Source organism: Pelobates fuscus, chromosome 2, assembly GCF_036172605.1.
Source record: "Pelobates fuscus isolate aPelFus1 chromosome 2, aPelFus1.pri, whole genome shotgun sequence".
In the NCBI taxonomy this organism is placed as follows: Eukaryota; Metazoa; Chordata; class Amphibia; order Anura; family Pelobatidae; genus Pelobates; species Pelobates fuscus.
The window spans coordinates 136,542,229-136,556,778 of record NC_086318.1 but is presented as its reverse complement, the minus strand read 5'-3'; the positions used below and the strand labels follow the sequence as shown (position 1 = coordinate 136,556,778).

At 42.0% G+C, this 14,550-nt stretch overlaps 1 protein-coding gene across 1 annotated transcript in view; it reads left to right on the top strand.

The window, feature by feature from the left end:
• Positions 1-14,243: 14,243 nt before the first annotated feature.
• The window catches only part of AHSG (alpha 2-HS glycoprotein), a 31,256-nt gene continuing 30,949 nt past the window's right edge, over positions 14,244-14,550 (top strand). The window contains exon 1 of the mRNA XM_063442737.1: positions 14,244-14,480. Coding sequence (XP_063298807.1) covers positions 14,283-14,480 — 198 coding nt within the window. The 5' untranslated portion in view covers positions 14,244-14,282. The remainder of the gene's footprint in view (positions 14,481-14,550) is intronic.

Here is a 14,550-nt window from a genome sequence, read left to right as displayed (position 1 = left end):
TATGACAAGGTGTAGACTGGAGATAGTTATGAAATCATCTGTATGTTGCAACAAGGTTTTTTCCTTCATTCTAAATAAAAGTTTCACTGTTGGTTTTTAGTTAGTAATTAGTTTTTGCTTTGCTAATCAGGTAAGTAAACAAGAGCAAATAATAATACAGTAGGCTTTATATTTTTTTCCATAAAACTTTTAATTATCTCATGATTATATTATGTGATAGTGATATTGCCTTCTATAGTTGGGCATTAAAGATTGCAATTTAAAAATTTGAGTTTGGTACCAGACAAATACTGTGTGTCAAAGTTCTTTCTAAAAACAAAATATATATTCTTGTATGTCCATCTATTCCAGACATTCTTTAAATCATACACTTACAGGATATTTCACCGAACACTAGATTTTGTCTGAATGGACAAAATCCAGTGAAAATGACAAAATTCCGACCACAATGGCAATTCTCATATTTACTAAAGCCAAATGTGGTCATAATTTGGCCTGATCCATTTGACGTTTGGATTAAAATTGGTACTTTCAAGTACTGTATTCAGAAGATTCACAAAGCACCGCTTTTAATAAAATGTGGGACTATATGTATTCAGCAGGATGTACATTTCCAAATTGCTTTCATGCAAGTGAATGATAATTTTAAGACAATTTGCCCACCGACAGTGCTAGCAGTCAGCTGACAAATAGTTAAATAACCCTTGGCAATGCAAGGGTGAATTATGTAGCAGCTGGCCATGTTTCAGGTAGGGACATATCTACTAAACATTTAAAAATTGCAACTACGGAGCCATTGGGGCTGTGAAAAAACTGTGGGCATCAGATGGGGGACTTTAAAATACATAATGTAAAGTGGACAGGTCACTGTCCACACACCTACCACCATCCATGTGCGTCAGGTGTGGGGACCTATTATCACCCCAGCCCCCACCCATGTGTGGTGGGTGAGGGCTCTTATTAATTAAACAAGGGGAGCGGGCTCTCAGGGGACTTGGCTATAAGAGCACTCTTACTGATATTACACGAGTGGGAAACAGTCCCACGTGATGTCGTAGCTGATATATGATTTATGAAAGAGCTCAATCTGGGGGCAAGCCCACATAGTAAGAAAATGTATTCATTCAATTGTGTCAGGTTTTTAATTTTTCAGTTGTTCTTTTTTTTACAAATTTTAGTTTTTTTTATTAGTTCTTTATTTATTTTATTAAACAATAGCGTGTTGATAGTTCTGAGTTTTTTTAAAACTCACGGTGTGGAATTCAGCTACCTGGCAGTGCTGGGTCTGGCTGAGATCCAGACCAAATTCAGGCCCATTTGGGTCCTGAAGTGCAAAATCCATACATTATTTAATACTGTGAAAAATGTCTGAATGTTACAATCCATATTGTCCTGTACAACAGTGAATGCTTTTGCCTGTTCAGTATGGTAACATTTAGACTTTAGTGAATAATCCCATTAATATTCCAGAACACTTCTACCTTTAAGTGATTTCATGGAACTGCAACTCTTTCTGTAAATTTAGTAAAGCTATTACCAGTGCACTGCCTTCTTTCCAAATTCAGATTACGGTATGTTTCTTTCTAAGTTTCCTTTTTGTATAACGAATAACATCTTTTTGTAAGTTGTACTAAAAGTGTACAGTAATTTCATCTCAAATCAGTTCAAAGGAACAGGGTATATATATTTTTCTGCTATTGCTGTTTGCTCTGTTACAGTGATGTTTTACACGATTTCCACCTTTATATTGTTATTATGCTATCTACTATTGCTATTTTCAACTGAGCAAAGGTCTAAATGTCCCTTTAGCAGAGGGAAGACATTTTAACTGCCTGTCTTTTTTATTCAGAGCCACTGTGTCTTTGAATAAAGTCTTCAGTGCAAGGTTTAGTATTATTGTCAAGGTGGACTTTGTGTTAGGGCAATGTTTCTCATCCTTTTACAGAGAAGTATCACTGCAGATCTTAAAAAAAATTCCCAAGTACCCCTGCCTCGATAAAGTAATTTCTGTTCATTTAATTTGCAAGTGAAATGTGTAGACATGGATATTTAAAGCTGCTCTGTCACACATACACTTTATTCCCCCCTTCCTTACTTTTCAACCCTTAACTTTCCACTTTCCATATATCTTAGCCAAAATCACCTAATTTTAAATATAATTTTGCTAATCTTCATGGAACCGAATCCTTATTTATGTAATGTCACTGACTTTTCCTGTCCGAGTATGAGATGGGGTCTTAATCCAATGCATGCTCTTTGTGCTCTATCAGTTAGCCTTGGATACGATTCAGATTTTTTTTGTCGTCCAAATCCATTCAGACGGCAATAAAAATTTGTTTAATCAGAACCGAATTTCGGACATTTTTTTTTTGCAATGAAATTCGGTCATTATGTGTTGGGCCTTGGCTGCATCTTGTAGAATAAACTGGCACCCTTGTGCGATTGCAGAAAGAATAGATATAGAATGAATATTTGTTGGGACTGGCCATGTGTGTGTGTGTAAGAGCCAGTGTGAGTGTGTGTGTGTGTGTGTGTGTGTAAGAGTCAGTGTGTGTGTGTGTGTGTGTGTGTGTGTGTAGAAGTCAGGGAGTGTGAGTTTGTGTAAGTGCCTGTGTGTGTATGAGCCAGTGAATGTGTATGTCTGTGTGTATGAGCCAGTAAATGTGTGTGTAAGAGTCAGTGTGTTTGTATTAGCCACTAAGTGAGTGAGAGTGTGGCACAAAGGGGTTAAAGGGAAACTCCAGTGCCAGGAAAACAATCCGTTTTCCTGGCACTGGAGGTTCCCTCTCCCTCCCACCCCCCAACCCCCAGTTACTGAAGGGGTGAAAACCCCTTCAGTCACTTACCTGAGGCAGTGGCGATGTCCCTCGTTGCTGTCTCCTCCTCCGCGCCGCTCCTCCCTCTTACTTCGTCGGCCGGTTTGCGAGACTGATCCCGCCCACCAGCCGAGGAGACCTAATGCGCATGCGCATTAGGTCTCCACATAGGAAAGCATTGAAAACGAATGTCAATGCTTTCCTATGGGGATTTGAGCGACGCTGGAGGTCCTCACACGTGCGTAATCTGTGCTATAGAGCAGGAAGTTCCCTCTAGTGGCTGTCTAGTAGACGTGAAGATGAAATTTGTGTTTGGCAAAATACGTCTTCACCTGTGTAGACAAAAATCCTTGCACCGGCTCTGCACGCCCCCCTCCTGCCCATGTCCCCCTCACACAATCTGCTGCCCCATGTCCCCCTCACACATACCCTGATGCCCCACGTCCCCCTCACACACACTCTGCCGCCCCATGTCCCCCTCACATGCACCCTGCCACCCTATGTCCCCCTTACACACACCCTGCTGCCTCATGGGGGGACACACACCCTGCCATCCCATGCCCCCACACACTCTGCCACCCCATGTCTCCCTCACACACACTCTGCCACTTCATATCTCCCTCACACACATGTTGCCGCCTCATGTCTCCCACACACACCCGGCCGCCCCATGTCCGCCTCACTCTTACCCTGCCACCCCATGTCTCCCTCACACACACCCTGCCGCACCATGTCCCCCTCACACACACACTGCTGCCCCATGTCCCCCTCACACACCCTGCCGCCCCATGTCCCCCTCACGCACACCCTGCCATCCCATGTCCTCCTCACACGCACCCTGATGCCCCCTGTCTCCCTCACACACCCTGCCAGATAGGGGCTATAGTGGATGCAGGGGGTTAGAGGCAGTAGTGGGTGCAAGGGGTTTGGAGCTGTAGTGGGTAATAGGGGCTTTAGTGAGTGCATCTTGATCACCATCACTGAATTCTAAATTATGCATTTTTAATTGTCAATTCTTCATTGAGAATTGGGGATGATGTGGATGTAGATTTACATGAAATTAAACTGATAGCTGATGTACACTTTGTATGTCTTGTTTACCTTCTTCTGTTACATTTACAATTCTGTTACAATTAGTTTTACCTTATTTTGTTACATTCGAATTCTTAAATGAATGTTATTTGAACTGGGATTTTTTTTCCCATTTGATTCACAAAACTCTTCCCCCCCCCCCCAGAAAGACGGTAGCTCAGTGGATAGAATTCCATCTCATAGCAGGTTAGAGAGCAAGAGCAAGTTCAAGACATCCTTCTGAGACTAATAATGTAAATTCTATTAAATTTGGCACCAGGGCATAGCTGGAAACTAGCAAAATGCCAACTGTATCTTACCTCTGTTCAGATTTTGCTCTAATTATTTAGAAGTTAAATTCTTGGCCAGTAATCATTAACAAGGAAATAAGTCTGTAATAGGGAATCTTTGCCGGCTAGTACTTTTTTTCTACTTTATTTTTAAATTATTATTTTTTTTACATTTTTCCATGAATACAATATTACCCCAAAACACCAAGAAAATAATAGAAAATACATAAATATTCAACAGGTACAACAACAAGCAGAGCACATGACATATGTGGCCTTGAACAAGAGGTAATTCCTCTATGTACTAGTTTATTCTGTGTATTTTATAAATTATTAAACATTTTTCCACTTGTCCTAAAAGCAGACAGTAATGAACTCTTGTAACATTGGACCTCACAGTAATATTATTGTACCTAAAATATTTGCACAGTTAAGTATATATGTAAAGTAACACTCTGGGCACCAACATAATTTAAGTACATTTGTCCTCATATTCATGCTGTGTTTTTCTATCTATTCATTTTTCTTAATGTAGTGATTCTTGTGTTTCTGTCCTGTCCCTGTAAAGAAAAGACAGTGTTAATTCAAATGGCCACTGGAGGTGCTTCCTAGTCCAGTGCTGCACAGTGTGTAGTACTGGCATTCAGAGTCTGCACGCTTGGCATGGAGACACTGGATGTTCACCATAAAGATGCATTGATTCAATCCTATGAGAAAGCATTGCATTGGCTGAGATCATCAAGATTGGAGGGAGTCAGGAAAGGCCAGTATTGTGTGGGAGAAAAGGTGAGTAAAATCACCTTTTCAGCGTGATCACCTAAAATGCCACATCAGGACCATACTGTCAGGAATACGTTTCCTGTTTGTGTTCCTGACAATACAGTGTTCCTTTATTAAAGGAAAACATTTTTTTTTACTTTCTGCATCATCATCCTGTACTTTTTAACCATGCCCCCTCTTTACACAAATCAACTTCTTTATTACATATATTCTGACAATATACCCATTTCAGTGAAAAAGAGATCAATATGAGCTGAGTTCCTGACTTGACTCTTTTTACACAGCCAATCACTCCAAGCACCATAACCACTACAGCCCACGTTAGCCGGTGCCAGTGACCCCTTCTTTAGTCCTGCCCACTTGTGTTGGGAAGTATGACTGGTTGGTTAGGAAAGGGTTCATTTACATAAGACACACTCTAGGTTTGTGTTTTTTTAGTAATCTTCCAAGACTATGTTTTTTGTTTTTTTTTGAATTCTTTATTTTTGTGTGCCAGGGTTAACAGAAAATAATGCCTCGCCACAACAGCGGAGACAGACAATATAATGACAGGTTTTACAACGGTTTGATATGGTTAGCAAGGAACTTGCACATTTTTTATAATTGGATATGGAGCACAGAAAAAGGTGCAGCACCCATGTGTGTCGCCTGGTTGGAACAGCATTTTAACATTAGCCGGGGGGGGGGGTTTCAGAATATCAACAACAGCACGGAAAGCCGGCATTACTCAATAAAGCGAGCGACACATAGTGGGTGAGCTTAAAGAAAATATGGCCTGTTACACAGGGGTTGCTAGAAAGAGATGAGCGACGGGGAACAGACCATTTAGTGTTATCCCCCATAGTGGGTCAGTGGCATCAGAGGGTGTTTGCTGGTTTACTAAAAATTCTCTGGGGGAGGGGGGGGGAGGGTAATTAAAGTACCCGTGTGGCATTTCTGGCAGTGACCAGGGCGCTAATTAACCATCTGGGTAGTTTTTTAAGCGGAGTACCTGCCGTAGTATAACAAGGCAGGAGTCGTCGGTAGTGTGCGGTCATATTACTCCGCGGGGATTGGCTCTTATTAGCCTGATCTAGGAATGAGCAGAAAGGTAAAATACTGCAGTGACTGAAAAATAATAATAAAGCACGTCAAGTAGAGGTAACCAATTAAAAAACAAACAACAATTAAATAAAATGTAAACTGTAGAAGGTAACAGCGGTGGCATTGTTGGGTATGTCCCGTAATAGTGAGAGGCCGTCTCAGCTAGGTTGTCTCTCTGCCGGCAGTCTCAGGCTTGGGGTCAGGTTAAGTCTCTGGGCGTCGATGAGGCTTGGGCTGTGCGGGGTGTGAATTCCTGGATAGTGGCTGGGTTTAGGTGAGCTAGTCCTGAACCAGGGGTTGTGCTTGGGTTTAGGATTCCCAGCTTACCCATTTGTTCTTCCAGCTCCTTCGAGGTGCCCGCCCGGAACGTTTCTCCTTGTGCTTGGAATCGGACAATTCTTGGGTGTCCCCACCGATAAGAGATGGCGTTTGCTCTCAGGATCTGCAGATGTGGACGCAGTGAGCGGCGCCACGCCAGAGTGTTTCTGGTGAGGTCTGGAAAAATTTGCAGCGTTGCTCCTTCAAAGTCCAGTGAAGACTTCCCTCTCACCGCCGTGAGGAGTAGGGCCTTATCTTGCAGGGACTGGAATCTTACAATTAGGTCTGGCGTTGCAGTTGTCGGTGCGTTCGCGGGCTTCTGCAAGCGAAACACGCCATCAAGCTTTATTGCCTTCGCCTGTTTGTGAGGGATGAGTGCTGTAAAGAAGCGCCGTAGGAAATGTGGTAAGTCTGCAGTCTCCAGTATCTCCGGCACACCTCTAATCTTGAGATTGTACCTTCTTCGTACATCCTCCATAGCATCAAGCCTATTCATGGCGGTACCTTGCGCCTGCTCCAGTTCTTCAATCTTCTTCTCAGCCCTGGTCAACCTCGAATCGTGGGCACTGCGCGCCACTTCAAGCTGGGCGATCTTCGTCGTAGCGCCCTCCATGGCTTTTTGGAAGTGGGCCATGTCTCCCGCTATGTTGGCGCGGAGCTCCGCTAGCATACTTTTCAGCTGAGCGGCGGTGACTGGGTCTTTATTTTCTGGGTTGTTGGTTCTGGGACCTGTGCGAGGTCTGAGGGCTGCTCCCTCCTCCGACTCGGCATAAAAGTCGTCAGAAGAGTACGAGGAGCCTTCCCCGAGGGACGCCATCTTGTCCCATGCGGCCTTCTGTGTGTTGCGGAGCATCTCGCCTATATCTCGGCTCGGCATGTCTTTGTCCGCTTTAGGCTTTTTATTTTTTCGACCCATAGTGGTGTGGGTTCGTAGGGCAGGGTGAATAGCCTGTTTGGTCGCCAGGTAGCCTTGTGAAAATAGCCTTTTAGGGCAAGTTATTGCAGAGCTCGGAAAAGTGTGGCCGCTCTGGTTCGCTGCTAGGCTCCGCCCCCCCCAAGACTATGTTAATGTGTGATTTCCATAAAACTATATGGCAATAAATACAGTCAGTGACTCAAAATGGAGCACTCTTATAATAAAACTAGAACTACTTATTAGGCTAGTAGAAAAAAAAATATTGTTGAAAGAGCATATTACTTATTACTTAGGGATGTGCATGGGCAAAAAATGGGAACTTCGCAATTCGGCACTTCTGAAATTCGGGACTTCAGGATTTCAGAACTTCGGCACTTCGGGACTTTGGCACTTCAGGTAAGTGTAGGGTTAGGGGTAGGGTTAGGGTTGGGTTAGGGGTAGGAGTAGGGTAAGGGTTGGGTTAGAGTTAGAAGTTGGGTTAGGAGTAGGGTTAGGAGTAGGGATAGGGTTGGGTTAGGAGTAGGGTTGGGGTTAGGGGTAGGCTTATTAGTAGGATTAGGGTTAGGGTTGGGTTAGGAGTAGGGTTAGGGTTGTGATAAGTGTAGGGTTAGGGTTAGGGATAGGAGTAGGGTTAGGGATAGGGTTAGGGGTAGGGTTATCAGTAGGATTAGGGTTAGAGTTGGGTTAAAAGTAGGGTTAGAGTTAGGAGTTGGGTTAGAAGTAGGGTTATCAGTAGGATTAGGGTTTGGATAGAAGTAGGGTTAGGGTTAGGGATAGAAGTAGGGTTAGGGTTAAGAGTGGGGTTAGGAGTAGGGTAAGGGATAGAAGTAGGCATAGGCATAGGGTTAGGGTTCGGTTAGGAGTAGGGTTAGGAGTAGGGTTGGGTTAGGAGTAGAGTTAGGGTTGGGTTAGGAGTAGGGTTAGGATAGGATTAGGAGTATGGTTAAGGTTGGGTTAGGAGTAGGGTTAGGAGTAGGGTTAGGTTAGGAGTAGGGTTAGGGTTGGGAGTAGGGTTAGGGTTGGGTTAGGAGGAGGGTTAGCGTTAGGACTAGAGTTAGGGTTGAGTTAGGGTAGAGTTAGGGTTAGGAGGAGGGTTAGCATTAGGACTAGAGTTAAGGTTGAGTTAGGGTAGGGTTAGGGTTAGGAGTAGGGATAGGTTAAGAATAGGGTTAGGGTTAGGGTAGGGTTAGCTCTACCCCTAACCCTACTCCTCACCCAACCCTAACCCTACTCCTAACCTAGCCCTCACCTAACCCTACCGCTATCACTACTCCTAACCCTACCCCTAACCTTACCCCAACCCCAATCTTACCCCTACACGTTTTGCTACTTTTCAGAAGTCCGAAGCACTGAGGCACTTCTGAAATTCGGCACTTCGGCAATTTGGTTCGGCACTTCCGAAATTCGGCACTTTAGAAATTCGGCAATTTGGCAATTTGGTTTCTTTCGGCAGTTCAGAAATTCGGCAATTCGGCACTTCGTACATGCGGCAGCATCCGTATGTCCGAATTTCTGAAATTCGTCTGAATTTTCATTTGGACCGAACCGAATTGTACATGTGTACTGTTACTAAAAATATATTAATAAGAAGCCATATACAGAATTACAATAATATTGGACATAACACCAACAGAGTCATCATTGCTAAAATGGCTCATTGTAGAATGTCTGCTTCAGAAACCTGTTGTTTTTCAGGTCCCCATTGTAATAGGGTATAGCACAAATAGCCTTTTGGGATGAGGTCAACACACCAAGGCAAGTAACATATAATCTATTTATCAAAGGTTACAAACCCATGTAGGCCAACACCTTAACCCCTTAAAGACCAAACTTCTGGAATAAAAGGGAATCATGACGTGTCACACATGTCATGTGTCCTTAAGGGGTTAATCACATGACAGGAAGTAATAAACAAGGTCTTCCCAATCCATCACCATGGATACAGATACACCTGCAAACATATATGATACAAAATAAAAAAAATATTCTAAACTTGAAATTTAGCATTGGATGCTACTACAGGATCTCTCTGTCCACCCTTCTATCCTAACGTCCCTCTTTTCTATGAGCTCCATATTGTTTTTGTGTCTGATTGTATAACAGAGGTCCAAATCAGTCTATGTAAATAAAATACATAAATCCGTCACCTGAAATTTCTCAGAAGAGTCCCACCTCTGGCCACATCTCCACTAACACCCCTAAAATTAATGTGAACCCTCTTTGTCCATTTTAACCCCTTAAGGACAGACGACGGATATATTCCGTCATGATTCCCTTTTATTCCAGAAGTTGTGTCATTAAGGGGTTAAATGTCAGGATGTATGGCATGCATACATGTATAATTCCTATATCAAACATCAACATTTTAAAGCCTACACTACTAGGACAGGTCTAACTTACTAGTCACTATAAGTCTGGAGGATCGATGGCACATTGAAGAGGACCAAATTTCTACTTGCCTGGGCTGAAGTATATATGAACAAAACTGTACAAATCTTATCTTCACATTCATAAGCTATCCATCATTCCTGAGCTTTCTAACATCAATGGAGACCTAAATGATTAAATGATTAATGCTGAGCAACTTGGAAAAGTTTTCCGTTCAATTTTATTTCACCAGGGTTTTATCTTGTGTACCATGCCTTTATGTACTCTCTCTGAGTTGGTTCTGATCCACTTATTTTTCATATCCTAGCCACACGTGGGCCTACCCAGACACTTGCAGTTTTCCTCCATTTTTCTGATTTACCTGCATGTTTCTGGAGACCTTTCCCAGGCATCCTGTAATGACCCAGTTACTCATTATTTAGCATTTTCATGACATTGCAAAACACTTATTTCAAAATGTCATTGGGTTAACCTCTGACTCTCTTTAATTTCATCTGAATAATGTCTTACAAAACCCATGTGCTATCATTGCTAAATCATGTATAAGAGAAATGCTACCCACATAAGTCGCTCCACTGGTAGAGATCTACACCAGAAGTGGTAAAACAGCTGATCCACATGTGTGGCAGGAACTCCCACCATGTTTTGCCAGCCTTAAGACTGGGATGACATTTTAGGGATTTAGCTTTCTCCTTCCCCCCTCCCAATCTATACTTTGAAGAGAAAATCAGCTGCTGATTTCCAAGCAAACCACTAATGAAGCTTTCGATGCAAAAAGGTAAAATGACAATAAAGCTTATATGTGTGTAACGCAATGATTTAAAACTTTAAATAAAGTTGACTGAAACGTGGTTTTGTTAAAGGGACTCTATAGGCACCCCAGACAACTTTATCTCATTTAAGTGGCCTGGGTGCCATGTTCTTCTAGTTTTGTCCCTGCAAATGAAAACATTATACCTCTGCAATGTTTGTGTTAAAGGGTTTAAATGCCTCTAGTGGCTGTCACTCTGATGAAATAGCCAAGCAAAACTCAGCTAATTAAAACAGATGGTCTCATAGAGAAACACCGTTGTGGCTTGCATGCGCACTAGCCTCCCAGTGCTTTAGAAAAAGCATTGGATTGGCTGAGATTGACGATTTTGATGACCTTAGCAAAGGAGGTTGAACTTCCCCATGTAGGCCAGTGTGGCAAGCAGTGAAAGGTATGTAAGACTCACCTTCGGGGGGCAAACTACCATAGATAGATTCAAATTATAGTATTATAGTATTTCTTTAAGATTTTTTAAAGGGGTTATGGAGAGCAAAAATCCAAACCTATACCATTGTTTTGAAGTGAGCGAAATAGGGCTAACTAGGATCCTCCTACCTCGAAGAAGATGAGATGAGATATAAAACTGAAGACACAAGATACTAGTTCTGATCGCGTTACTATGTGACTAAAATAATTTTGAAGACTTCAACAAAACAGTGCTGTATCTAGTTGGTGTGGAAACGAGTATCACAAAGAGGTATCAGATTGGTGCTATATAGCAAATTGAGTAGATACAATTGTTAGGGAGGGTAGACCACAGCATGTGGATAGATTTAAAAAGACAAATTATATATATTTTTACAGTTTTATATGTCAGTGAGCAAGTTTACAGTTTTTATACACTTTGCATGAAGCATTGTGTAATATTAATTTTGTGGGATTTTGACAAATGATTGCACTTATAAATGGCCGCATATAAAAAGACAGGTGAGCTAATTGCACCACAGCAATGTAAAGAGGCTTTGGTGTTTCTGGTACTTGGAGTGTCTCTAAAAGACTAATTTGATTGGACGAGAAGCTTAAAGGGAAACTCCAGTGCCAGGAAAAAAAAATCTGTTTTCCTGGCACTGCAGGTCTCCTCTCCCTCCCACCTCCCATCCCTGGTAGCTGAAGGGGTGAAAACCCCTTCAGGTCACTTACCTGAGACCCCGCCGATGTCCCTCGGCAGTGGTTTCGGGTCGGCGTCGCTCCTCCCTGTAATCATGTCAGCCGGTGGGCGAGACTGATCCCGCACGCCGGCTGAGGTAACCTAATGCGCATGCGCAGCAATGCCACGCACGTGCATTATGTCTCCCTATCGGAAAGCATTGAAAAAAAAATTCTATGCTTTCCTATGGGGAATTGAGCGACGCTGGAGATCCTCACACAGCGTGAGGACGTCCAGCGATGCTCTAGCAAAGAAAATCTTTGCCAAAAAACGCGGAAGTGCCCTTTAGTGGCTGTCTAGTAGACAGTCACTAGAGGTGGAGTTAACCCTGCAATGTAATTATTGCAGTTTATATAAACTGCAATAATTACATTGCAGGGTTAAGAGTAGTGGGAGTTGGCACCCAGGTCTGGGTGCCTGGAGTGTCCCTTGAAGAAGAGTCAGCAGACAAAATGAAATTGGGGTAGGAAGATCTGCTGGACTCAAGGAATGATGGAAAAAAGTAAGTAAAACTTTTGAATGGGTTGAATGGGACTGTATCTAAGCTACAGTGTTCCTTTAATAGGGACCTTATTGATGTGCTAGATAAAATGTCACCTTCAAAACTTTGAGATCTTTACATAGATGATTACATTTTCTAGAACTTTAATCTTTTTGTAAGCATAGAGTTTCCATTTTCTTTTGACTGTGCTATCAAAGAGGCCTATAGTCACAAAACATATTTTTTGGCTTCTGACTCTTTATAGTAGGAATATTAATTATAATGTCTATACCCAACTTCTTCTATAGTCAGGAATTTTGATTTAGGAATTTAAACAAATTATACTTGTTTAGCTCCCATTTCTAGACAAACATACAGGGAGTGCAGAATTATTAGGCAAATGAGTATTTTGACCACATCATCCTCTTTATGCATGTTGTCTTACTCCAAGCTGTATAGGCTCGAAAGCCTACTACCAATTAAGCATATTAGGTGATGTGCATCTCTGTAATGAGAAGGGGTGTGGTCTAATGACATCAACACCCTATATCAGGTGTGCATAATTATTAGGCAACTTCCTTTCCTTTGGCAAAATGGGTCAAAAGAAGGACTTGACAGGCTCAGAAAAGTCAAAAATAGTAAGATATCTTGCAGAGGGATGCAGCACTCTTAAAATTGCAAAGCTTCTGAAGCGTGATCATCGAACAATCAAGCGTTTCATTCAAAATAGTCAACAGGGTCGCAAGAAGCGTGTGGAAAAACCAAGGCGCAAAATAACTGCCCATGAACTGAGAAAAGTCAAGCGTGCAGCTGCCAAGATGCCACTTGCCACCAGTTTGGCCATATTTCAGAGCTGCAACATCACTGGAGTGCCCAAAAGCACAAGGTGTGCAATACTCAGAGACATGGCCAAGGTAAGAAAGGCTGAAAGACGACCACCACTGAACAAGACACACAAGCTGAAACGTCAAGACTGGGCCAAGAAATATCTCAAGACTGATTTTTCTAAGGTTTTATGGACTGATGAAATGAGAGTGAGTCTTGATGGGCCAGATGGATGGGCCCGTGGCTGGATTGGTAAAGGGCAGAGAGCTCCAGTCCGACTCAGACGCCAGCAAGGTGGAGGTGGAGTACTGGTTTGGGCTGGTATCATCAAAGATGAGCTTGTGGGGCCTTTTCGGGTTGAGGATGGAGTCAAGCAGTGGTACAGGAATAAGTCTGCATCCTTCAAGAAAAACATGATTTTCATGTAGGACAATGCTCCATCACACGCGTCCAAGTACTCCACAGCGTGGCTGGCAAGAAAGGGTATAAAAGAAGAAAATCTAATGACATGGCCTCCTTGTTCACCTGATCTGAACCCCATTGAGAACCTGTGGTCCATCATCAAATGTGAGATTTACAAGGAGGGAAAACAGTACACCTCTCTGAACAGTGTCTGGCAGGCTGTGGTTGCTGCTGCACACAATGTTGATGGTGAACAGATCAAAACACTGACAGAATCCATGGATGGCAGGCTTTTGAGTGTCCTTGCAAAGAAAGGTGGCTATATTGGTCACTGATTTGTTTTTGTTTTGTTTTTGAATGTCAGAAATGTATATTTGTGAATGTTGAGATGTTATATTGGCTTCACTGGTAAAAATAAATAATTGAAATGGGTATATATTTGTTTTTTTTGTTAAGTTGCCTAATAATTATGCAAATTAATAGTCACCTGCACACACAGATATCCCCCTAAAATAGCTAAAACTAAAAACAAACTAAAAACTACTTCCAAAAATATTCAGCTTTGATATTAATGAGTTGTTTGGGTTCATTGAGAACATAGTTGTTGTTCAATAATAAAATTATTCCTCAAAAATACAACTTGCCTAATAATTCTGCACTCCCTGTATTCCATTAAATACTATAATTTATATTCCATTTCTTTTTATTGCCAGGGGGTACCAGATGTCAACGCCTTTCCAATTTGAGGTTAAAATTTATTAGCAAAATATTAACTAGACAGATTGATCTCCCAAATGTTTATTTTTCTGTTCTATGTGTAAAGAATCAAGGAGCCAGAACAAATATTTTCTTTCTGGCAAATAGTTTTATATATACATATATAAGGATATTGCAATACCATGTTCATTCTCCATTCCTAAGCATTTGTCAAGCAATCCCAAACCCAACACCACAATGATTCTTAAGCTGTCATCATTTTTTGTTTTATTGCTCCAGTGCACAGCTTTGCCGCACTTATATAGGGTTATAGACTGCGATGACCCACAAACTCATGAAGCAGCATTATTTGCTCTACAACACATTAATTTGAATCATAATCACGGATACAAGTATGCTTTGAGCCGTGTTGAGGATGCAAAAGCATACACTAAGGTGAGTTTATTGGATCTTATATGTAAGGTTAGAAAACATATAATAGCTGGAGTGATGATTTTCATATTTC